General features: G+C 33.3%; 1 protein-coding gene across 2 annotated transcripts in view; it reads right to left on the bottom strand.

The window, feature by feature from the left end:
- Window positions 1-355: 355 nt before the first annotated feature.
- The window catches only part of LOC111143399 (protein kinase cAMP-activated catalytic subunit beta), a 127,361-nt gene continuing 99,998 nt past the window's right edge, over window positions 356-27,718 (bottom strand). For both annotated transcript variants that reach the window (XM_022497108.1, XM_022497107.1), the window contains exons 4-10: window positions 26,017-26,115; window positions 24,924-25,006; window positions 21,653-21,779; window positions 20,632-20,727; window positions 17,249-17,371; window positions 8,739-8,903; window positions 356-3,593 (exon numbers count right to left, since the gene is read on the bottom strand). In XM_022497108.1, the coding sequence (XP_022352816.1) occupies window positions 3,468-3,593; window positions 8,739-8,903; window positions 17,249-17,371; window positions 20,632-20,727; window positions 21,653-21,779; window positions 24,924-25,006; window positions 26,017-26,115 (819 nt within the window). In that variant the 3' untranslated portion in view covers window positions 356-3,467. The remainder of the gene's footprint in view (window positions 3,594-8,738; window positions 8,904-17,248; window positions 17,372-20,631; window positions 20,728-21,652; window positions 21,780-24,923; window positions 25,007-26,016; window positions 26,116-27,718) is intronic.

Below are 27,718 nucleotides of genomic sequence, written 5' to 3'. Positions count from 1 at the left end.
TTAAAAAAAAAAAGTAAAAATTCATAGTTCATTGTTCCAATATAAGGAGATGTCTCTTGTAGTATCAGTCATTTAACTATGAATATTTTCAACATTCTGTTAAGAGTAATTTGGAGTAAGAGCACGAGGAAGAAATAGATCCACTTTTTAGAAACTGTGGAATGAATTTATTAGTTTCTTAATATACACTCAGTTGGACTTGATTGGTGGATGTTTCTCTCCTATTACCATTCCCACTACCACAGATCAACCCAAATGCCTAAAAACTGGAATCTATAAGCATCTATAGTATCTGCAGAAAAGAAATCGGGAGGTAAGGGCACCAAATAGAATACAAGACTCAATAACTGTTTTATCCTTTGAAGATACTTTAATTTTGCTGTTATGATTACTTAAAAAACACAGTTGTTTTCAGCATTTCCTAGCTACAGTGGTGCATAGGAAATTCCATTCTAAACAAAGAATTAATTAATGAAATAACAACACACCTTAACATTTTACATTGATAGGTTACAGTTTACAAGGTGCTTTCACATACATTATTTCATTTGATTCTTACAACAAGCAGATAAAACAGTGGGAAAAAAATGATTTTTTTTTTTTTTTTAGGCTTTTGATGAGTATTTTCAGGCCAATGGGCAGTCAATACAAGAACATATCAAAAAAAAAGACAGCAATACCCACAAGCCACAATATCTTTTTTGGTAGGTTGACAGTTTGATATCAATTGGGTTTTTAGCATCAGTGAAGGAGGAAGGAATCAAAAGGGACATGAAGTTCTTGTGATATTCAAAAAATTTTAAGAACACTGTAAGAGATAAGGAGAAGAAAGAGAAGAAAGGCCCTAAAATATCACCTTACCAAGACTTACTTCAAAGCACATTATCCCTTCAAACTGTCAAATAAAAAGATTCTTGTCATGACATGTGAAAATTAGAAAAGACCTTAGAAATTGCCTAACGGAACTCATTTTGTAGAGCTAAGGTCAAGGTCATCCTGTGACAGACAAGCCTGAGACCCAAATGTCTTGACTTTTGAGTCAGGGGTCCTCCCTCTGCAATGCCATCTCCTTATTATTTACTGAGGAAAATGTCATTTCTTCTGTTTCCAATAATGTGATTTTAGGTTAAATACTGATTTTTCCACTGATTTCTTATTCAAGTTTTTATTTCATTTTGGCTAAACTGTGGCTGAAACTGTGAGTTTTATATAACTTTAAGATATTCTAATTCAGTGTATTTGATTGGTTGGAAATAGACTCTCTTGGCATGTCGGAGAGCTTGTTCATGTCCTTTAAATGGAGAGTAAAATGGGAATGGTGAAATAGCCCTCAAAACCAATGTACGCCTAGGGGTCATCTACCTAGGCAGAGTCCAAATCTTTTTAATTGCTGAAAACTAAAGCGTAATAATCAAAGTGTCATCCCCATGATTTATTAAAATAATCTTACAATAATATACAATAAAGCTACCATAGAATTTGTAGCATACATATAGAATACAATGATCAGCATGTTCTTGGGCCAAAAACTAATTAAAGTATTTTATACAAATGATGTATTAAATTTATTAACATGATGATATATTTTTGTCACATAAAACTTGATACAGCAAAGTATTTCATATTTTCCTTGCACATTTTAAATATAGGTGGACCAACTGAAATCAGCATCAGCTTTTAAATGACATAACCATGCAAAAACACTTGACAACCTATAGATGTACAGATTGATGCAGAGAATATTTCAGATATTTTTTCAATGTCTTTTTTCAATGTCTTCAAAGGTTTTATACAGGGGTGTGGTACAGAGGAAAAGAAGTAGTCAGTGACCTGCACCAATAATGAAGCAAATAGAATGCTTATATATACATTAAGATCGGTTTGATTAAAAACAACTTATATGCATGTAATTGATCATAAAAAATGAACACAGTTTATTTTTGACTTTTGGTGTGTTGTTTTAAGATAGGTCACTGACACACGGAGATAAAACCAGATGGCAAAATTTAAAAGCAAAGACAAAAATATTTAAAAAACAGAGTTAAGCCATGGATTCTCAACAAACGTTGAACTAAGTGTGCAAAAGTGCCTGAAATTTCCACGTGATAGCAATGTTGTTGGCAAAGAAGTAGAAAAAAAATTAAACTCAAATACTAAAATTGTATCTGCATGATCATACATTCTGTTTACTGAAAGAAAAAGGCTTGAAATTCTGACATGTCTAAAAATATCACACCTCAAAATTAAAACACAATTGTGGCAGTTTTAAAAAAAACTTTGTCCCTTTCCCTCATTGATGAGGCACAGGATGAAAGCCGAAGCTTCAACAGTGCCTCTCCCTCAGGCTGACAAATAGAGTACATCAGAATAACCTGGCAACAATTCCTTTTGTTCTTAACAAAACATTACTGCAAAACAAAGCAAAGCGAAACAAAGAAAAACCTCATATAAATAAGAGCATCTCTATACCATTTACAAGTATCAAGCCATTTGTTTGACTCAGAAGGTATTTGTCCGCATTAATGTTTTTAATTCTTTTCCTTTAAAAAGTTTACAATGAGGACTATTTGAGAAACTTAAAAATTGTCACTTTCTTCTTCAGTCACCTTCTGTTAAAATACTGGCTAAAACGCTTATGGAGAAGTGAAGGTTTAGAAATCTTAGAGCTAGCTCTAATACCTACAGAAGTGCTGGTACCAAGTGATGATCCATAGCATTAGTTTTTCCTGTGAATGAGACACATTTGTCACACTGCACAGGTGGTCACTTCATTACTCAAGGGGAAGATGATACAAAAGGTAGTGAAGGGAAATAGAGCCTCTGATCTCTAGGAATTCAAACTGCTGGGGCTAACTACTCAATGTTAGTCTATCCAAGTGTCTTGCCAGAACAGTGAATTCTATGAAAGTTATTGTTTTGTTTTGTATAAACTGCCTTGTTTGAGAGACAAAAATGAGACAAAAACTGTCTTCAAAAATTGTCAAAAGTTTTGGCAAAACTGAGTCTGAGCTACTCAAAGTAAAAATAGTTATTGGAAGTATATCCTCAAGCCACTGACCAACAAAAATAATGGCAAGAACTACCAAAGTCAACACTTATCCTTCCTTGGAAATATCACAGAGCCATAACACTGCCCATCCGAAAGGCCAACAAAATAAAGTGGAGTACTGTTTGGAGAAAAACTGATGAAAATGAAAAAGGAAGAAATGGACGTAGGGCAGGAGAACCAAAGGGAAGCAGGAAAGTGTCTAGTTGTGTGTTATGGCACAGACAATGCTTTGCTTAGCGGTGCCTTGTTACAGAGGTGGATGCAGAGCGCACACACGGATGGCAATAAAGACCTCACTCAGTCGCTGGAATGACGGAACTAGGTAACTGCTTCAACAAGGACGGTCTCAGCTCCACCGTATCTCCCAACAGAGTGCAAAGACTGAGTGTGAGTTCTGATGTCATCTTGTTGCTTGGCTTTAAAATTCACAAAATTCTTTTGCACATTTTTCTGTTATAGAGACGCGGATATCTTCTTCTTCATAGTCATCAAAGTTGCTGGTATCTCCAGAGCCTCTGAACTTTGGTATGAATGGTGCTTCAACCTACATTTGAGAAGGAAACGTAACTGTGATATTATGATTTATAATAGGAAAAATATATTTGGTTTTCATCCCAGTCCTGAGCACAGAGCTCTTTAAACTCTTGGACTTCATAAATGTTATGTTAATGAGATGACTTTTGGAAAGCCCCTAGCTAACCTAAGGATGGGTGCTGATTAGACACTTGGAACTTTCAGTCTTAGCCCCTGACCTCCAGGAGGGAAGAGGGGTTGGAGACTAATTTAGTTGCCAATGGCCAATGATTTAAACAATCATGCCTATGTAATGAAGCCATAAAACTTCACAAGGAAGGGGTTTGGAGAGTTTCCAGGTTGATGAACAAATGGGGATTTGGGGAGAGTGTTGTGCTTGAAGGTAGCAGGAAGCTCTGAGCCCTTTCCACATACATGTCCTATGTATCTCTTCCACCTGGCTGTTCTGAGTTACATTCTTTTATAATAAACTGGTAATAATAAGTGAAGTTTCTGAGTTCTGTGAGCTGCTCTAGCAAAGTAATTGAAACCCAGGAGGAGTTTGTGGGAACCTCTGATCTATAGCCTCCTAGTTAGAAGCACAGGTGGTTAGACTTGTGATGAATGTCTGAAGTGGTGGGGGCACTGAGTGAGGACTGAGCCCTCAACCTATGGGGTCTGATGCTATCTCCAGGTAGATAGTGTTAAGACTTGAATTAATTGTGCGGTGGTGGTGTGTGTGTGGCGAGGAGGACACACGTATTAGAATAATAAACAAGAAAAATGAATGCTTGGGAGTTTCTAAATACCCAAAGAAAATACATTTCCACTATTACTATATGGTAACATCTTTAAATGCCTTTAAGTCCTTAAATGATAACAGCATTAGAAAAAGCAGCAAACGGTAGGTTTGCTATTATCTCAACATTTTCATTCAAGGAATGGTCCAATACTTAAGAGATGTCTAGGATAATTAACCAATGGTATCAAAATGCCGGCACTTCAGGTTACAGAATTCTAGATTTTTCTTTATCAGCTCCTTCCTTTTTAAAAATTTTATTTATTTGAGAGAGAGAGGGTGTGAGCGAGCAGGGGGAGGGAGGGAGAGGGAGATAAACTCAAGCTGATTCTGCACTGAGCCTGATGTGAAACTTGATCTCATGACCTGAGCCGAAACCAAGAGTTGGATGTTCAACCAACTGAACCACCCAGGTGACTCATGATTCCCCGCTTCTGATACAGAGTTTTTTCTAATATGTAAACCAGTGGTCTCCAAAGTTTTTTAATTTATATACCTTTTAATAAAGCATTTTTGAGTATAAATCACCAAAATATGTGTAGCTATTTATAAATTATTTACTCACATAAGTATGTTAGTATAAGATACATACACAAACAAGACATTTAAAAAGAACAAGGTAAAAAGACCATAGGACTGGGAAGTCCAATATCATCTTTTAGTCTGCCAGCTGGTTGCCTCACATGCGCGCTCTGGGGACTGTGGCTCCGCGCCACAAAGAGGAGTCAGCTTCGCAGACAGCCACCTCACATCTAGCCACGCGGCAGTTTAGGATCACACCTGTCGGGATCATCTCTACACGTACAGTGACTGCACAGTTTGCGTTGTCCAGGCCTCTTTCTTCCATTTCCTGTCTCTCTGCTAAATGCCTTGGACTATTGGACTATTTCGTTGCTCGTGAGCACTTGGTCAGAGAATAACAAAGACTATGAAAACTATTCAAATTATCATTTTTGATAATTTGGTATTGGTGTGCACAGTTATAACTGAGATGACATTAAAACAAATGGCTACAATGAAGTACTCAATTATTTCTATTTATAAATTATCCAGGGATCTTCCAGTCCAACTGATAGTCAAGATCTGCCATTGATCAATCTGTTCAATACTACAATCTGTTTGCTATAGGGTGCTACTTCTTGGCAGATAAGCTGTTCACTATCTAAGGTAAGTCAAGCCCTCTGGAAAGCACATGAACTCTAAATGGGCAGGAGCAGTTCAGTATAATCCCTCTTTAAGAATAATTGTAGGGGCACCTGGGTGGCTCAGTTGGTTAAGCATTTGCCTTGGGCTCAGGTCATGATCCTGGGGTCCCGGGTTCCAGCCCCATATCAGGCTTCATGCTCAGTAGAGAGCCTGGTTCTTCATTTCCCCCTCCCCCACCTTGTGCTGCCCTTCTCTCAAATAAGTAAAAGACTTTTCTTAAAAAAAAAAAAAAAAGTGTAAAAATATAATACACAATATGGGTAGATTAGTAAGTGCCAATAGCAGAAATTTTTCTTAATATAAATATGAAAATATTAAAAATGTATCATTTTAAAAATACTAATAAAACGGGCCAACCTCAAGCAAATCTAATAAATACATCTATATATAGCATTAATTAACACAAATATAACAATAAAGATAGTATAAACAGTAATAATTACAGAGGAATATGGATGATTTTGTAAGAAAATATAAACTTCTGAAATTGATTGAAGAGGCAAAAACTTAGAAACCAAAAGCCAAAGAAAAATTAGTTTGTTAAAATTTCCAAGTAATAAGTACAAGTTAGTTCTTATTTCCTCAAGTGTCTCAAAGAATAAAAAGACATGGAAAATTTCCAAGCTCATTTAATGAATTCATTCATTCATTTAATGAATCCCATAATCTCAACTCCAGAAAAACAAAACTGCGGGTAAATAAAACTTATGACTATATAGACAAAAATCCTAAATAGAATTTTAGCAAATTGATTTTGCATATTTTAAATAATATTTTGCAGGTATTACAGTAATAATACCTCATGATTAAATGATGTTCAAGAATGTGAAGATATCTAATTGATATAATTCATCATGCTAATATGTCAAAGAAGAAAAAGCACAATAAACTAGGAATCAAGGATATTTTCTTTTTTTTACATGTTTTTTGTTTTCTTTTCTTGATATTTCCTTAACCTGATCAAGAATAGTCATCCAAGACAAATAGCTAACTTCATATTTGAAGCTAAAACATGAAAGGCATTCCCATTCAAAACAAGAGTAAGACAATACAGCTCAACAGTCTTACTCTTTCAGTAGAGGCAAATGATACCTCCGCCCACTGTAAATATTTAACAATAAAATGCAAGGAAATCACTGAAAAACCTATGGAAATCAACAACAGAATTTAGTAAGGTGGCCAGTTACAACACAAACATAGAAATTATGTTTCCCCCTATAGTCTACTATAATGGCAAAGCAAATGCATTTGCAATAGCAATCAAAGTATAAATTTAAGGAATAACTTTATTTTTTTGAGGAATTTATTATTATTATTTTAAACTAGGTTCCATAAAGGCCCCATTCATAGTGAAGTAGAGATTTTGGTTCCTTACGAAAGAAACTGGACCTATATGGGGCGGGGCTCTCTAAGACTTTATTGAATGACAGAAAATGTTGGAATAAAGGTAGAAATATAACATGTTCATTATAAGGTATTTTCAAGATTTTGATTCTCTTCTAACTAATATACTGTTATCCCAATTAAGAGCCCCAAATACCATATAAATATTTGGAAAGACCAATAAAACACAGAGTTATTGTTAAATGGGTACAGAGTTCTAGTTTTGCAAGATGGAAGAGTTCTGGAGAGACATGGTGGTGAAGGCGACACAACAGTGTGAATGTACTTAATACCACTGAACTGTACACCTACAAATGGCTGTGACAGCAGATTTTGTATTGTGTATTTTTCATACAGTAAAACTGTAAAAAAATCTGAATTATGTACTCTTTTCCATGAATATTTATAAGAATTCCACATATTAAATATATATTCTGAAAATTAAAAAAATACCATAAGCCTATATAAAATGGTATAGTATACAGTACAAGAATAGACAAAAGGAACTCCATTAAAAATAAATTTCAGGGGTGCCTGGGTGGCTCAGTGGTTGAGCCTCAGCCTTTGGCTCAAGGTCATGATCTCAGGGTCCTGGGATCAAGCCCCACATCAGGCTCTCTGCTCAACAGGTAGCCTGCTTTCTCCTCTCTGTCTGCCTGCTGATCTGCCTACTTGTGACCTCTCTCTCTGCCAAATAAATAAATAAAATCTTAAAAAAAATAAATTTCACAAACAGACTGAAGTATTTAATAAATTAGCATTAGTAAAGGTGGAATTTCAAATAAGGGGCCAAAAAATTCAATTCATTCAACAAATGCTGAGAGAACAAAAAGAAGTCAGATCAAAAAGCACTGAACGAAAGTATAGATTCAATAAGTCCCCCAAATAGAATTGCTCTTGGCCATACAGCACATCCAGCTGAGGTAATGATGCTAAGGACTGTTTCATGATTTAATGGCTAGGGAGTTTCTGAACCTATCTTATGAGATGCAGAGACTACTGTACTCGCCTTGTTTTGGTCTTTGTTGCATTATTAAATTCTTTTAATGCTTTGTTTTTGTAATTTTTTCTAAAAGATATAAACTTGGAAAAATGTGCTATTAATATTCAATGACAGCATTTACATTTTTTTCCTAAGGAAATTCACTCGTGCTGCACAACATCATTAAATATGGCAAGTCTCTGAAACAGAAGTTTTTGTTTTATGGGAAAAAAAGCAATATATTCAAGATGTAAACACTTTATAAATACAAATTATCTTTAACCGGGCATTTAAGAAACAAAGGTGAGATAAAAGTAATTCACAGCAAAAGCTTTTATTAAATGTCTTAATTTGTTATAAAGGTGAAGTGATAAACACTGAACAATATCTAATGAATCTAGCTATTAAATGATATTGAATCTAGCTTGTGCCAATTCCGGTAGGAGACTCTATTTGTTTATGTTGTTTTTCTAATGTGGTTTCATATCAGTTTTGAAATGCAAACCTTTGGGACATTGTCTGCTGTATCATTACCATGATATTTGAAGAATAAGAGGCCTAGGTAGGAGAAATTTGACACTGAAAACATTTTAGGTTGATGGTCAAAACAGAATATGCTTTCTCTTTTATCAAGGAGAAAACTCGTTTTTAAGCTGTGGGTTGGAAAGGTCTCTTACATCCTGCATAGTATTAATTCAAAGGTAAAAATAAATTAAAGTCCTGTGTTAAGTTGGAACAATCTGTATTACCTATATATAATTTAAATACCAACTTTTCAAAGCTCTTAAATTAAAGAAACGACTCACCTTCCTCTGGTAAATAGCAATCCAATCTGTGGTGGCAAACCACTTGTGAGTTTTTATATCACTCACGCCATTCTTCAGGTTTCCAAACCGCTTCGTCAAATCCACCTGCAGCAGGTTCCTTAGAAGGTCCTTGAGATCTGAACTGAAGTGCGATGGGAATCGGACCTGTACCAACACACCATGTTGTCAAACATACATTCCAGTGGTTAGCATGGCCTCAACTTTAAACAGACCAGAGACCTCTGAAGAAAATGCTTTAAAGGGTTAACAGATCCATTTCTGAGCTCTTTACATTCTTGCTATGGTTTTCTGCAAGTGCCACCATCACCTAACTCCTATTGCGTGTCATGACATTACCTCAGTTGATCTTCATTTAGGTATGCTGTATTATCTGTGTATGTCTCTTTCCCCCAGACCATGAACTTCTGGCGGGAGGGTACTGTGCCACTTTTGTGTTGTTATTCCCCGAATTTATTACACCATTTCAAATAATGTTGTTCATCCAGCTAACTGTAATTGAGACCTACTATATACTACACTGCTCTCGTGTTGGATATATAGCAATGAACTATGGCATACCTGGTGAATATGGAATTAATTCTATTCTAAAGATGGAGAAATTAGGATCCGCAGACATTGTATGACTTACCCAATCATTAGACTACAAAGTGGCAGAGTTGGGACTAAAAATCTAGTCATGTTGCTAGGCTCATGAGTTTTGTTCTTTATTACATGGTCTTCAATTTATAGTCTGACTTTAAAAAAGCTCAACATGATGTACATTCTCATATTTTCAAAGTATAAGTTAAACCATTAGCAGGCAAAGCCAGACTCTATGGCAAAGCAAGATTCCTAACTCTAGTCTTCTGCTACTGATGCTATTTTGTACTGAAAGTGTGTTTATGTACAAAGTGTGTTCCTAGGACCCACTTTCATCAGAGTCAACTGGGAGAGTGGAGGGATAAAAATGTTGATTTCTGGGGCTTACTTCAAATGATGAGGGCACTGGGTCTGAAATTCTGAGGTTTTTATCCCTAAGTGATTCATTCATATGTGCATGAAAGCTTGAGAAACACTATTTGCAACCCTATTCACTACTTTGTGCAGAAGTTTTATTTTTTCTGTCAGTGACAGATGCAAAAAATTTTAATGTAAGTAAACTAAAATCATCATACTAGAGGAAAACTAATATTTGTGTCCAACAACCAAAGACTAATTGAAGGTCAAATAGCTAATAACTAAACAGGATTTGGGGGTCAACTCATAGAAATTAGCAACTAAAATCCTCATTTTTGCAAAGCTTATATTACCATAGATTATAATAGGGTTTGTGTTCTAAAAAAAAAAAAAAAAAGGTGAATTGCCACCATCTTTAGTTTTTAGTTCTAAAAGGAAAGTTTTATTGCTATAATGGCTTATTAGAAGTTCAGCACTGCGCTAAACTTAATGCACACTGGCTCATAAAAACCAAAATTTAACATTAAGGTAAACATGATTATGACTTCCATTTTACAGGTGATGTAATTGAAATTTACACAGATTAAGTTACTTGCCAAGACTATAGAGCTAATAAGTGGTAATAGAGCTGTAATTCCAAACCAGGTATTCTGACTTTAGAGTATACATTCTTAATTATTCCATACTGTTTTCATGATTCAATAGCCTAAAAACAGTTGTCAGGACACTTCCAAAAGAATGAAATTTTCATCTTAAAAATATTTGCTGCACACTTCCTCATTTATCATAGTTGGAGTAGAAACTAGAGAATATGTGGTATTCAAAAGGCATACAGTCTAAAAATAACATGATATATTTACACAGTGGTTATATTCCAACTTTGCTTAGATTGCAAAGAAGTAACTTATTGGAAGTGGAGCTATCCTTGTTTGGAACAGAGTCTGCATGAACTGCTCAATGTAGAGTACCAGTTATTTTCCCTTTCATGATGTTCAGAACACTAGACAATGTACCATTCTTTCAGATTCAGGTAATGTGCAACAGAATGCCTAAAGAATAAACACACCTAAATAGAGTAGTTCTTTATTTTGGAATGCAGATGAAGTATTGGTGTTGGATTAGTTAATGTGTGTGTATACATTTGTAAACTTTAGAAGAGTTATTTTCAAATGGGGAGTTGTAGTTGGGGGGTTATGACAGTAGACATCAGAGTTATCTGGAAACCTTATCAAATGATAGACATATCCTCTTCACCTCTGTATCACACGCTGTTCTCCCCCAGAGATTCTGTTAGGTAGCCCACACTTACATAGTAAGCATGTTAATGATGAGAATATGTCAGATCTCTTAAGTATACTGAAGGAGAAATAATGGAAATCATTATGAAAGTATTTTTTTCTATGATCTGAAACATGATCAGAAATGTAGTTTCTTTGTTGATTTGACTTTCCAAAGAGCCATGTTGATTCATCAAACTGAAATTAGCAAAAACCAGAAAATGACTTAAACACAATCGTGTTTTAACGCAAAGCTTTTATTTATGGTATATTAACTTGGAAACACCAAAGATATCTATAATGGGAAGAATGACTAATTTTTCCTTCAAAATTATATTAAGAAGAGTATTATTTCTATTATTATTAATAATTATAACTGCTGTAGAAATTGAAATCAGAATTCTAGAATATTGGAGCAAAGGAAGTTTTAGTTCAATTTAGTCTAAACCTTCAGATAAGTCTAAACCTTTAAGATAAGGAACCCAAGCTCCAGTGAGACTACCAACTTAGTTTCATTGTTGGGAAAAATAACTTAACCCTCCTGACTTCTATGTCCTTCAGCCAGTACATTATTGGGCAAACAATGTGAAAGTAACTGAAAAAGAGCCAGATAAAGTCTAGATCCATTAAACCATTAGATCTGAGATAAGATTATTGGAAACTGGCATTAAAATGGTATTTGCACAATATACAGTAATATTTCCTGGTTAGGATTCTTTAACAACCTTCAGAGACTAAGTTACTTCTGAGTTTCCTAATAATATATTCTTGAGAGTAGATCTATTTCTATTGTGAGGTACAGACATACAGAACAAGCTTTTGACATAGACTGTGTATCAAACAAAGAATTCAAATTTGACAAATAATGATTGAACACCTTCTATGTGTTGGCACATAGTGCTTGGGATACAGTAGTAAACAAAATAAGACAAACAGTCCTATCTTCATAGAGTTTCCATCCTAGTAAGGAAGAGAAATGATAGTAATTTATCAAAATGTTGTCATTCACTCATCCCCCACAAACTCTTGCACTGTAAGGTCTTTGATTTTTACACTGAAGAAAATGGGGAATCATTGCAAGGTTCTGGAAGGAGTAACACGGTCTAATTTAAAATTTTTAAAGAACCAGTGACTCAGAAGACAGCAGTTATCAGTGGAGGTAGTAAGAAGTGGTTGACTTCTGTATATTCTAAAGGTAGATAAAGATAGACCCCAAATGGTTTTCCTGTTCATTAGATACAGAGTGAAGACTCCCCCGTGTCTTGGCCTGAGTAACTGAAAGGATCATGTTGCCATCAACTGAGATGGAAGAGCAGTGGGAGGAACAGATTTGCTAGGGAAAATAAAAATCTGTTAGTTATGGACAGAGTTAGTTTAGGATATTTATTAGATACCTGAACAGAGATCTCAGGAAGTTGGCTACAAGTGTCTGCAACCAAGAGTCAGGAATGGACTGAAAAACTGAATTTGGAAATCGTCAGTTGGTATTTAAAGTTGTGAAGCTGGATGAGAGCGCCAGTGGAGAAAGTGCAGAGAGAAGAGGACCAAGGCAAGGAGGGTGACAAGGATAGATTAGTAAGGCAGGAATAAAACTAAGATTGTGAAGAGTCACTGAAGCTAAGGGTACAGATAATAAATGAACCACTGAATTAGATTCTGTTTCTGGCTTTGCCACAAACTACCTTTTATCTTTGGGCAATTCTGAATCTTGATTTACCTACATATAGGATAAGAGAATTAAGCTAAATAAAACTGAGCATTTTTAATCATCTCAAAAATTCTACCAGTCTCTCACTTCCAAAGAAAGAATTAGTTTCAATTCCAACTCAGTCACATATATACTCTATACTTTGGGGCAAACTTTCACTTTTCTGAGTGTCAGTTACTTCATCTATAAAATGATGAAAGTGTACTTCATCCCCCGGTTTGAAAAGAAATTAGGTAATTTTTATGAAACTGATGCAAGGCACTAATTCAATACATTTTTAATTTTTTGACCTTTCTGTTAGAATAATATTTTAATAAGTTGAATTTTCGAATCAAAGAAGGAACTTGGAAGACAGCAATATCTCTAACTAGATATCTGGACTACTCAAGGACAGTCTGTGCTAGAAAAGTCATTTGGAGAAGGCAAGAAGTTCCTTCTTGTCTTATGCTGTACCTTTTAATTTATAGAAGAGCATTTTCTTCTTTTCTTACGGTATATAAATTTGGTAGAGTGAAGGAGAAAAAGGAAATGACCCTATTTTAGAAAGACAGCATTGTAATTATAGCTGATATTTTAAACAACTTCACCAAATCATATCATGTAATATGTTAAACCAACTACAAAATTCACTCTGAATTATCAAACTTGATAGAATATTGGTTCTGCTTATAAAGTCTTGTACTTTTTTTTTACTTTAAGAAATAAAATAAAACCAAAATCAAATTTGTGTACACCCAGTTTAATCACAGAATTACAAAGTTGATCTCTGACTGAAGAAGGGAAAATTTTTACTGCTGTTATTCTGCAAGTGACAGGGAGATGGCTTAACTAGTAATATGACTTTTTATGCATTGGGATAAAATTTACTGGCTTAAATGACTCAAAAGAGTTTGCACATAGCCACCAAGCAATAATCTGTTAACTCCTGTCCATAAGCATGCTGGAATAAATTTTTAAAAATTACCTTTCTGTATCTGAAACTAATGTACCACATGTTGGCTAATTGAATTTAAATTTTAAAAAAGAAAAAAATTAACTTTCTAAATTAGGTATAGTTCTAAGAAATCTATATCCCATTTTTAGTATATGTGCTGCCGAAGCGAGCACAAGAAATCTATATCCCAGTAACAAATTTATCTAGCAAAAATGAGCATATGTATTAATAAGTTTTTCAAAAGGCATAACAACTTTCATACATTAGATTTCCTATAGATACGGTACCAACCTCCACACTGTTTCATAGAACCTGAGGCAACTTTAATCAGCCTGGATCTTTATAAATAAAAAGAACCAGTACATTTAAAAAATACTTATTAAATATGAGTACTACAAATATGGGCTCTCTGATCTGTTCTTTTACCTATGTAAAAAGAGCGGGAGTTAGGATGGTTACAAAGGACCATTACCCACCAGATCCTCATTCCCTTCACTGCAAAACAAGTTGCCGTCATTTGCCCAAAAGACTAGAATAAGGACTGTCTCAAAGAAACTATTAAGAAGAATTTTAAATGACCACAGCAAGGTGTTAAGAAATGGCCAGGGTTTTCGGCATTGGTAAAGCTGCTTTTGAATTTTATGGAAATGACTACTGAGTTTCGAAGTTTCTTTAATTATAGCCATAGACAAACAGAAAATGCATTTAAATTTCCCAAAAGCATTAACAATAGCATCTTAGAAAAAGTGTAGTGGTATTTCTGCACATGTGTTTATTATTTAGGAAATAGAATCTGTGCAGAAAAGAGATAATGTAGCAGGTTGGGGCTGTTACCCTTAAGGAATGCGTGCTTGCAAGTTTAGCCCTAGGCAGGTATCTGGGAAGTGGCATGGTAACAGTTCTTTAAAATGATATGAAACTTTCCCTAAATAATGAGCGTTCACTGTACCTAGATTGTACAAACAGTATGGCTTATACTGAATATCTATTTTGCTCTGTGAGTTTGGGATGTAGGTATGCACTAGGCAGAAGGTGTATATACGATCCCAATAAAATTGCTGGGCACTGAGTCTCTAATGAGCTTCCCTGGTAGACAACAATTTGTTGCTGGAAGAATTAAGTTCATCCCTTGTTAACTCCACTGGGAGAAGACTCTTGAAAGCTGTGCCTAGTTTCCTCAAGAGACTGCCCCATGAGCCTTTCCCTTTGCTGATTTTACTTTATACCTTTTTGTTATAAGGTATCTTATAATGAATGCACTTGTTAGAATAGATGGTATTAATTTCTTGGGTATTACTATATGCTGAAGTCTAAGACTCTTCCTAGTGAATCACCTAAACTGGGAATGGTTCTAGGGACACATGACACAAAAAGGAATAGTCAGTTAACTGCTAATCAATTATCCCTCATATGAATGTGAATTTCCCTGGAGGAAAAAATGCACTACCTCTTTGATCATTCTCTATGTACGTGTGTTTACAACTTTACATTTTGTAGAGTGTCTGTGTGTGCATTTCTGGTGCTCATTAATAATGGAATAATATTTACTTTATATGTAATGAAGCTCAGAATTTGTTTTTTAATTATATAATTTTAAGGATTGTAAAGTTATGGTTTCCACAACAGCTGTTACTTGACTGCCTAATTTACAAGTATCAATTTTGAACACAATATTAAGTTTTATATTTCTAAGAGTAATGCAACCAAACAGAGTTGTTGTGGAAACTATAACTGATTCTTGTCATACAGTATATGGCATCGAAGTATGAAATTTGAAGACTATATACAGAAACTCAGCATATATATTGCTAGGATATGGAAACTTTAATGTAAGAATTATAAGACTTTTCTGTCAACTATCATTTCTAAACCTGAACCTTGATATTGCGTGAATAATCTGACATTTAAAATACCACCCCTTCCTTTTTTAAAGGCAAAATATGTGTAGGAGAGAAGCTAACAAGCTGATTGATCATCTTTCTGTGCATTAAAAATACCAACCTGAGTTAAAATATTGTAATAGAGAAAGTACTTAATCTAATTTTTGAATGTATGTATTCCAGTGAATTAATCACTTCATTAAATACATTTTATTTTAATTTTGATGTTACTACACCTATAGTCTTTGTAACATGGTTTCAGAATGGAAAAATATAATACATATAAAATGTAGCATAAAATAATAACAGACTTCTAAAAAATTAGAAAAAATAATTCTCATTGAAACATATATTTTTAAATGATACATCATCCAAACCATTGACAATTTTAAATACAAATACAGGATTTGTAAGACCATAATTTGATTTTTAATGACTTGAATAATTACAAAATTAAAATATTTGTCTCCAATTTGGCTTTTATTTACTAGCTAGAGAGATAATAATACTTTTGTAAGGTAGATAAAGATACATTCTAGTTTGGATTTGGGTGTTGAAACAGATAGTTTTATTGCGATTGGTGCAAAAGACTTCATATTCACATAAAACAGATCCTAGAGATCACTTAATGGCAATATTCTGCTTTCATGAGTTCTACTCTAGCAGCATAGGGGAAAGGGATAAAAATAACTTTATATACAATATGGGAAGAGATAATCTGGCAATCTGGAGCCTTTAGTTAAAAACAACAGTACACTAAACATCCTATTCTATTTCTAAATAAGTGAAGAAAAATATGTGTGATAAGATAAAATTTTATGTTGCTAAGGTGTTGTCAAGGTGACTCAGATTTCAACAGTTACGATTTTAGAATATATGCAGATTTAAATATTAATATTGTATCCTGACTATTAGAGTTTGATGTGAAATAAAAACATATTCATAAGCAGTTAAAAAACTTTTACACAATGTAATGATTGCCTGATGAAGGCCAATTCATACAAATAAAGGTACATTCATTTTAAATAAAGCAATTTTTCTAAGTAAGTGAAATTTAGTTATGGCATCCTTATCAGACAGTTTTATTCCTTTTATAAAGTTAAGTATAAATAAAAGCAATGTAGTAAAGATTCAGGAACTTTGTAATGATCTATAATTAAATTATTTGGAACTATTAGTGTAATTTCTGCATTCTTAATCTTGGTTGAGCCCTATATATACTGTTTTTCCTATATAAACATACCTCTGATAATGTTTGATTTATGAATTATGCTCAGTAAGAAATTAAAAATAATGAATAATTATAACAATCTGCTGTAATAAAAGTTATGTGGGTGTGGTCTCTTTCTCTCTGTCCCTCTCTCAAACTATCTCATTGTATGTTACCCTCTAGAGATGACGTGAGATGATACAATTCCCACCTGATGACATGAAGTGAGGTGAATGACGTAGGTATTGTGACATAGTGGTAGGCTATGACTGACCTTCTGATGATAGCTCAGAAGGAGGATCACCTACTTTGGACTGTAGTTGACTGCAGATCACTGAAACTGCAGATAAGGGTAAACTACTGTATGCTTCTCTCATTCAGTGATTTTAAAGTATTTTAGTTCTGTCAAAATTCTTCATATCATCTTTGGTTCTTATTCTTTCTTGAGATCTTTCATAAGCTACATAATGGTGTTGATCTACAAAGCTTATGCAACATTATAGAAATAATGAATGACAGAGGAATAATAAAATATACTGCTTACCTTTCCAGAAACAATCTTTTCATAAATCTGAATTGGTTGGTCTGCAAAGAATGGGGGATAGCCAGCTGCCATTTCATAGATTAACACGCCTAATGCCCACCAATCCACTGCCTTATTGTAGCCCTAAGACAAACAGCAGAAAATATTAATTATTACTTAATCTACTCAGAAGAGACTGAAGTCATAGATGATTTCAAAATGATCTTCAAGTATATGAAATTTGTTAAAGAGCAGTTGATGAGCAGCTAGCTATTCAGGATAGAATAAAAAAATGAACAAAATATATCAGATCACATTTGAATTAAACAACAGGGAGAATTTCCAGATATTGGATCAGGAAATACTATTAAATCTTCTTCCTAAAATCATTAAGAATATTGTAGACAATATATATCCCCTAGTTAATTGGGATAATTTAGTTGCTCAACAATAGGAAAGGAGTTACTAAATTACCTTTTCAAGTCCATTCTAGGCCCATAACCTTATATATCAAGTTTTCTAGAGCATTCTTAGGAAAGCAAAGGTTTTTTAAACAAAATGGTAAATACTGGACTTCATAGTAAACAGTAGAGTTGACTTCACAATACTCTATACTGTTGATGTTAGGAGATGAATATACTATGGGCATTCTTATCCACTTCACAGGATCTTAATGAAAGCTACAAGTTTAATTTGGAGCCTAACAAATATAAATATTCAAGTTTGTTTTAGTTATCCTACTATCTTGCTTCTCATCTCTAAAAGGTATACAGAAAAAAATTACTAATTCATGGGGTTTTTGTAAGGACTTTATCAAATAAAAGGAAATAACGTACGTAAAAGTACACTGCAACCCAAATGTATAATTCTAAGGTTATTTCTAATTGTTTTCTTCCTCTCATACTAAACTTGCTAAAATTAAGAACTAGCAGTATTTATAAGAAAATAAAAATAAAATATTAGCATGTATATATAGTTTGTTATCAATTATGATCAATGTCAGTTGGCACAAAAGATATGGGAAAAAGCCCAACTCAATCATGGAGAGAAATGAACTGAGTTTTTGCCACATCTTTTGGTCTGCCCTCAAATTACCTTCGCTGCTCCCCATACTTCAAATTTTTGTTAAAATTTTAGCTTTATAAACCATTTAATTTTCAAATTATTTAGCTAGAATAAACTATAATACAGTTTTTTTTTTTTTTTTACTATATGTGTTTTTAAAGGGAGACTGGCATAAAAATAGCACTTTGTTTCGCTAATAGAAATGGGCATCAACTTTGCTTTAATCAACTCACTAGTAATGCCATTTATTATAATACTTCTACTATAATGAAAGCATGTGATGTTGAGCCAGATACTTTAGTAAACTTCGATTTCTATTTTTCAGATTGTGTGCTAATGTTTATAAACATTATGCCAGATATTTAAATACCCTAGATATAGAGAATTAAATCAGTAAAAAAAAACTAAATTACAATTGAAAATGGGCAAAAGACAGGAACTAATAATTCAGACACACACACAAACAAAATCCACCAAATGTCTATAAAGCATTAAAAAAAATCTAATAACCAAAGACATGAGACTTAAAATAATAAAATATCATTTATTGCCTATTAAATTAGTAACGATTTTAAAAATAAGAATATCTAATGCTGGATAGTGTGACTGAACAGTCACTCTCATACTGCTAATAGGGGTGTAAAATGTTACAATGTTTTTGGAAAGCACTCTGGCAATATTTATGGAGAGACTTAAAAATATTCATACCCTTCGTCCCAGTAACTCTACTTCTGGGAATCTGTCCTGAAAAAATAATTTGAAATGCAGAAAAAGCTTTATGCACAAAATGTTTATGTTTATCACAGTTATTTATAATAGCAAAAAAAAGAAAAAGGAATGATATGAATATTTAGCAACAGAAGAATGGCAAAATACTTTTTCATACATTTGCAAATAAGCCATTAGAATGATGTTTGCATGCTTGTTATCATTCAAGTGAAAAAAGCTGAGTACAAACTATACATTCACTATATCTCAACTATGATAACATGCACAGAAAGATATATTAAAAATATTTTTTAAAAAGGCTATCTCTGGATGGTGAGATGACAGGTTTTTTTGGGTTGTTTCTTTTTATTTTTCTCCCTTTTCCAAATTTTGTGCAATGAACATCATTACTTTTATAATATATCCACACTTTTTAAAGTTTTGGTGCTTATTCTGTCATCATATTGTTAAATGTTCTCACAGAAGAAATGTGTTAACAGCAATGATATTTAGATTACAAAAGACTGAAAAGTTATAGATGATTTAAATTATAAAGATAATGAGAGGAAAGTTGAATTAGGTCATTTATTTTATTCTTATATTTAGGTATATATAGGTTATCCAAATTTCAATTATTCAGGGGGTCGTTCTCCAGTTTGTATTAAGGCATGTGTGCTGTCCCTTTTTCTTTTCTTGGCATTATTTGTGTTCAGTCATTGTTAATTTCTCCTTTTTAGCTTTCCCGGCATGGGGATAGCAGTGGGAAGGAAAACAGAACCGAAACCATCCTTTTAGATAATGATACAAATTTCTCTCACAACATCTTCACTGCTTTGAAAGGTAAAACTATCTTTAAAAAGACTATTCAATTGCTATAGTGTTCCTGTTTAAAATAAAAGAAGTCTGCTTACATTTCTTTCATTTAAGTGGAAGTGGTAAAGTTGAAATAGAAGAAGAATTGAGAACTAGTGCCTATCATTTTTACATTTGCCTTGTGGGATAACACATGCAAAAGTTTCCCACACTCCTGTTACTGGGAATAATTATGAAAAGGCTATGCTTTTTGTTTCAAAACATGGACTTTTCCTTTTCTTTTTACTATGTCTATATGATATGATGTGTGGTAATCTATTCCACAGTCTATGTAAATCAAACCATGATGCTGTATGCCTTAAATTTATACAGAGATTTATGGCACTTAGTCTCAGTAAAATTGGAAGAAAAAAATATGAATCTAGAGGTTAGATTTATTCACATTATATTTTTTGAAGTAGAGTTGACATACAATATTACTTGCAGGTGGACAACACAGTGATTCAACATTTTATATGTATTATGAAATGGTTACCATGATTAATCTAGTTACCATGTGCCACAATACAAAGTTATCACAATATTATTGACTATATTTCCCATGCCCTACCATACTATTTCTCTTAGATCCAGAGTTAAAATTGAGAGGTTACTGGATTAGTGGTAGATTGTAAGTAATTATTATTTTAGTAATCAGACAAATTCATAATTTAGATGAGACAGAAGTTTAATATTAGATCAGTAAACTCTTTTTTAAAAGTCTACAGTGATGCATGCCTTATATTTTTACTTCTTGCATAATGGGATTATAAATATACCTTGCTGAGGATTATCTCTGGAGCCAAATATTCTGGAGTGCCACATAATGTCCAAGTTCTGCCTTTAACTCTTTTGGCAAACCCGAAGTCTGTAACCTATGAAAGAAAAAAAAAAAAAACTTGTGAACATTCATGAATTCACAATAAATGTATTTATCATACTTAAGTTGAAAGTTAAAAATCAGGGTTAAAATTAAAACCATGGAAAAAAAATTAAGTCAATGTAATTGAGACTAATCCATGCAGGCCACTATTAGTGAATGAAGGTTCACTCTGGAGAATTTTTCCCTGACTCAAACAAAGAAATAAACATCAAAAAAGGTAACAGTAGATAGTTTTAACAAAAATGAAGCAGTGCTGAAAGTGTTCCTTGAGTCCAGGATATGCTCTGCCATAAATTATGTCATTAGAAGTGCAAAAGCATCAACAGGAGAACCTATTGGTAACTGTGTAAAAAGGGATGCTCTCACTCTACTGATAGAAGCAGCAGAAAGAAAACACCTCCACTAGTTCAGTACTGGAAGCCAGGGCTCTTTGGCAGCTGCAGTGTAGTGTTAAAGGAGCAAAGACTCTGGCGACAGACTGGTTTCAAATTCTGACACTACTGCCCATGTGACCTGCTGTGCCTTAATTTTGTTCGCCTCAAAATGAGGATTACAGCAGTACTTAACTTTATAAGGTTATCAGGACTAAAAAAGATGATACATGTAAAACACTTGGAATAATGCCTGGCACTAAATGAGAACTCACAAATTTAGCTATTCTATATATTTCCGTATGTAGGAGCCTGTGTTCTGTTCACAGCTACAGACTATGGGAGGTATAAACAGGTTCTATTCTTGACGGGATTTTAGGTCTCTGTAATAGTGGCAGAACCATGAGCTCAATTTAAGCTATTAGGAAGAAGTAATTGTCTTGCTCAAGGAAAAAAAAAATCCAATATTGGTAGTTGAGGTTAAATACATACAACTTTCACCTAGTATATTCTCAAATACGTTATATAAATGTGCTCAAGTCATACCTGGATATACCCTTGGTGGTCAATTAAGAGATTTTCAGGTTTTAGATCTCTGTAGATGAGGTCTAGTGAATGGAGGTACTCGAATGTTAGCACTATCTGAGCTGCATAAAACCGTGCATGGGGTTCACTACAAAGAAAAAAACATTGATTTTTCTATAAAATGAATTAACACATGGTAATTAGTAGATTATATAAAAAATTAATATAGGGTAGAGATATTTTAGAAGCAAAAAGAAATTTTTTCCTTTAAACATATATAATCTTGTTAGTTTCTGAATATCTACTAAACCTCTGAATTATCTTCAAATAATAATACTTTTTAATATACTTAGGAAGCAGCATATATTGAAGAAAAATATAACTCTAAAATAGTCATCTTATTTTAAATTATTATTGGCCATATTAGAAGATATTGATGTCTTTATACTTATATCTGGCCTTGAGAATGACTGAAAAGCAAATGTGTCAATTACATGGTTTATCAGGGCATTGTTACTGTTGATAGGCTCTGTCTACCTTTCTCAGAAATTTAAGCGCTTAAAGAATTTCACAGAAATAAACTCAGAAGTTGTTTAACTGAATTAATCTGAAGACTAATGCCATTTTATCCAGACTATTCCTATTACAAAAATGATACAGTCTCATTATAAAAAATAATCATAAAATATTGATGAAGAGTAAAGCGCACCCATAATGCTATCCAGAAACTGTAGATACAATCCTAGTGTCTGAATTTCCAAATCTTCTACTATCCATGTTTATTCAGATATATAAACATAGGTGTAACTAGTATGTGTAAACATGTACAGTTCTTATATGCACAAATTAGATCAATTGATAGATCAGTGTAATGTTGATGCTACATTCTGAGTATTACTCCAAAGGATGTACTGATTTTCTAATTTGAATTTCTATTTCATCTGCTAGTGTATACAATGAATTCTGCTAACTGGCCTGATAAACTACAATGACTTTCAGATTTATGTCCTCAATAAATAACATGAACTATGAATAGAATTTCCCTCAAGATGGCTGGCATTAATTTGATCTCTCAACACCAGAAATAGAAATTCCAAAAAAGATTATATATGCTGCTCCTTTTGCCCGTCACTATATTTCCTAGGTTCTAGCCTGATACATATCAGATGCTTAGGAAATATTTGTTGAATAAATGAATATGTAAAGAAAAATACTTTTAGGGGAAAATATTTTATAATACCTTTAGAGTTCCAGCCCCATCTCAAGACTGTAAAATCTGTATCATACATTGTATGACAAGGAATGGGGGGAGGGACATTTTAAAGGGAAACTGGAAGAATCATCCTTGTCATTGAAACATCCCTCACTTTGGAAACATTTGACTTGGAAGGTCCCCTCCCAATTTTCCATGCATCTGTAAATACAAGATGCACTTAGTACCTTATAAATAAATATAAATTTATCAGAATATAAGATGCACTAAGCATTTTATATTTATTTCCACACACTGATATTTGAATGGAGGAACATGAACATTACATAGATCTATAATCAAATTGTTGAAAGATGAAAGCAAAATATTCTGAAATATTTTGAAATATTCTGAAATATTTCAGAAATATTTCTGAAAATGCTGAAACAGCTTTAAGCCATGCTCAACAATATTGTTAAGCCATGCTCATCAAGAAATCAGTATTCTTGTCGCCTCAAAGTTTCTAAGATAGGAGTTAGTAACCTCTTAAGCATACATGCAGTACAAGTGACAGATTAGAAGAGACAGTGTCTCAGTGTGAATTATTGCAATCAACTTGCTTTTCCTCCTAGTACCAAGTATTAAAGAAATACGAGTGTGGGGAGTTGCAAAGGAAAGAAGTTAGTAATTATAAAAAATGGACAAAACAGTTTTTGAAGACAGGTTTAGGTGTAGTGCTTCAATGTACAACTTTAAATTATCAAAGGGCAATCTGAGGATTCTGGGTCTGTGTGAACAAGAGTAGTAGGAGAGAGGAAAATCGGTGAAAGGAGTCATTAAAAATAAACAGAAGTTGCTTTGCATTAGCATAGTGCCCGAAACATATTAGGTGCCTTATCATGTTAGGTCAATAAATGTATTTTGGCTTAGGCCTCAGGTAACTAAAATAACTCTAACGTTGGCCCATAATTGAATATGATCTTGTGATAATCTGAATCAATCATCATCTTTTCCTGAATCAGATTACCATCAGCCCAGTTTGAACTCCTGCATACACTTTCATCATGACAACATATAATGTGCTAAAGGAAGCTGGACCTGCTCTGGGTTTCAGTTTCATTCTGTTAGTGATTTCTAATACACAGTAGTAGCTTACAAACTATTACACACAGGTAAGGTTAACAGAATCTATTTTTAAAATTGTGTAGCCTTTTCAGTAATAACCTAATGATAAGGCATAAACTCTATTTTAAAGATTTTATTTACTTATTTATTTGAGAGAGAGAGAACACAAGCAGGGGGAGCAGCAGGCAGAAGGAGAGGGAGAAGCAGACTCCCCACTGAGCAGAGTGCCCGATGTGGGGCTTGAGCCCAGGACCCTGAGACCATGACCTGACCCAAAGGCAGACATTTAACTGACTGAGCCATCCAGGTGCCCAAATTACACGCATATATTTAAAACTCAATATAGCAACAACTTTAAGGAGAATTAAATTTGTTTGAAACAAACTTTCATAATCTCATCACTATGATACTGTTATTATCTTTTCTAGGTACTCCCTTTCTTATCTTCATCTTTACGCAAACCTCTTTCCCAGAGTTGTATTAATATTTGTTCAATTAATATTGGTATGTTTAAATTAAATTTTGTGTGTTCTAGAAATTCTTTAAATAATGGACCTTCATAATACCTACCAAGGTAGAATATTTACAATGGTATCATGGTGCTTTCATTTTATTTTTTTTTAAGGTTTTTAAAATTTGAGAGAGAGAGAGAGCACACACGAGTTGGGGGTGGGGTGGGCTGGGGTGGGACAGAGGGAAAGGGAGAAGCAGACATAGGCTCCATCCCAGGACCCTAGGATCATGACCTGAGCAGACGCTTAACTGACTGAGCCACCCAGATGCTCTTTTCATTTGATTTTTTTTAAAACTCAGTATGGTATGGCCTTTTATTAATGTTTCTACATAATTTCTTCATATAGCTAGCATATTACTAAATTAAAAGAAATAAATTTTTAGCATTGACAAAGCTGAAAAATTTGGTTTTAAACAAACACACAGAATATAAAGATTTGAGGAGGATAAAATATTAGTTACCTGAACCTTCCAATTCTTCTTAGATGTGAAAACATTTCACCCCCAGGAACATATTCCATAACCATGTATAAATTAGAATTATCCTATGAAGAATTAAAAAGAATAAATCAAAATTATGAAACCTAGGTTATTTCAAGAAAATATTTTAAGATAATACCATGTCAAATTAGAAAAAGACAAATTTAAAATCTACCCGAGAGGTTACTAACATTGGGAAAGAGAGAATAAATGGAAGATGCTCTCATTTTTCAACAATGGGGAATTCATTTTTATTTTCTCCTAGTATTCCTGCCACAAATTAGTCTGGGATTTTTGCTGTTCCTGTCTTTGCAGGGAACACTAACTTTTGAACAATTAGACACCGAGGCAATGACTTAATGCTATAGTGTATGCAAAGGAATAACAGTTAAAATAACAATTTGCAAAAGTAAGAATGTATACATTTTATGTACTAAATTAGGTCAGAGAGATTAATGATTTTTAACATCATCCTAAATACACAGAAGTTCATCTGATTTAAAGAATAAAGGAGGAAAAAGAAAAAATGTTAAAATGGTTCATATGAATTAATATTGCAGAGATGCCAAGAATCATTCTAAAGAGCTGAAAAGCTGGCAACTTCAAGAATAAATCTTGTGCAACCTTATGAGATACCTGAATGGAAGGCCAAAGACTGTTCTGCCTTGTATAAATGGAAAGACTAGAACAAATTACTACAGAAAAGAAGATGGTACAATTGTATCAGAAAAGGTTTAAAAGGAACATATGTGGTCATTTGCATGAGTTTAAGAACTGCTTAATAAGATATTTCTATGGATTCTGATAAACTGAAATATTTGAATTTGTAATACCATCTCATGAGAAGTTACATATTACCTTTAAAAATTTCCCTAGGGAGAGCCAAAACCTTGTCAAATGTTAATCTAAGTTTATAAGCACAATAGGATTTAATTATGTAAAATCTAAATATATTACTTTTTTTGTTTATTCATATTCTCCAGGTTTAACATCTGGCTTAGAATCTTATCACAGTTTCATATTTTTAAAAATATATGAGGGTAAAAATATTTTATTTGAATATTGTAAAATCTACCTTAAAAGCGTATTCCAGTCGAACAAGAAAAGGAAAATTCACCGCCTGTAATATTCTTTTCTCATTCAAGGTGTGCTCTATTTGCTTCAGCTTAACAACCTATGATTGAGAGATAAATATATTTAATGTACTTGAACAGAATTTAAAACTCACTATAATTTTAAAAGAAAAACTTAAATAAAATGTTTTTCACGTAATAATGAGCTTGGATAAGCAAATCACTAAGTTGGATATGGGTAATAATAACCACCAATGAGGTTTCTCAGATTCAAATGAAAAACCTAACAGAAGATTTAAAATTTGGTCTTATGAAAGTCAACTATGATTTTCAGTCAAGAAGTAAAAGCTAAGAAGAAACAGACTTCTAATACAGTACTTAAAAAACTGGTATGTGAAAATACTTAGCTCCTAATGACTTATATAGTCAGTCCACTAAAGTAGCTGGTACAAATCACTGCAATAAGTTGGTATTGATTTTAGGTCTTTAAAAGATCAGCAAGGAAATTAAGGATTGAAGAAAAGCCAATAACTGAAGAACAGTGGGTAAAAATGAGCAATTTGTTCATTTCCTAATACCTGAATAAATACAAGATTAAATTCTAAAAATTTAATTTGTGCAGTCACAAGAGAGGACACACAAAATACTGGCAAAAACCCAACTATGTCTTATAACAAATAGTTCATTTAGAATTAATCAAGGCTACTCTGGATTGTCTACTCAATCAAATACATAGCAGGGGAAAGTAACTTATCTTCTTGAAGACTATGTTTCTATCCCACATTGATTCTATTTTTAATTTAAGAAGAGGTGACCTTAGGGAGATATAAATAATTGTCCAGTATATGTGCAAATCATTAGAATGCAGCATTCTTTCTTGCTAGAGGCTTATTGTCAGTGAATTCAAGAAGTTGAACATAAATAAGAAAGGTAAATATACCATCCAGTTATTAGCATATACAATTATAGTATAAAAATAATACTGAGCAAAGAATACTTGACTCAGAGTCAGAAGATCTGTATTCTAATCTACGCCTCCTAATCAAGCAGTTTTGTGATTTTGGAAATATTATTTCAACCCTTAGGATTTTGGTTTTTTTAACTGTAATATGAAGTGGTCGGACCACTTCTGTCCAAATTCTAACAGTTACATAACTAATTAGTCCATACTTATTACAACAAATTATGCAACATTAGCTAGAAGATTACTATTGCTTTGTATTTACTTTAAAAAATAGATTTTAAAAAGTTCATTATTTATTTTATTATTATTTTTTTAACAGTTTCAGGTTCACAGAATTGAACAGAAGATACAGGGATTTTCCAAGAGAATCCCCTCCCCACACAGGCATAGCCTTCCCCAATATCAACATCCCCCCTGACCAGAGTGATACATTTGTTACAAGTGATGAACTTACACTGACTTATCTTTATCACTAAGAGTCCATACTTTATAGTAGGGTTTTACTCTCGGTGTTGTATATTCTGTGGGTTTGGACAAATGTAGAATGACATGTGTACACCATTATAATACCATACCGAGTACTTTCACTGTCCTAAAATTTCTGTGTTTCACTTAATCATCCGTTCCTCTCTACTAACCACAGGCAATTACTGATATTTTTACTGTCTTCCTAGTTTTGCCTTTTGTAGAATGTCATATAGTTGGAATCACAGATTATATAGCCTTTTCAAACTGGCTTC

Source organism: Enhydra lutris, unplaced genomic scaffold (genome assembly GCF_002288905.1).
Source record: "Enhydra lutris kenyoni isolate GAN:26980312 unplaced genomic scaffold, ASM228890v2 scaffoldscaffold9, whole genome shotgun sequence".
NCBI lineage: Eukaryota > Metazoa > Chordata > Mammalia > Carnivora > Mustelidae > Enhydra > Enhydra lutris.
The sequence above is the reverse complement of the archived record's forward strand: the minus strand, read 5'-3'. Positions and strand labels throughout refer to the sequence as shown.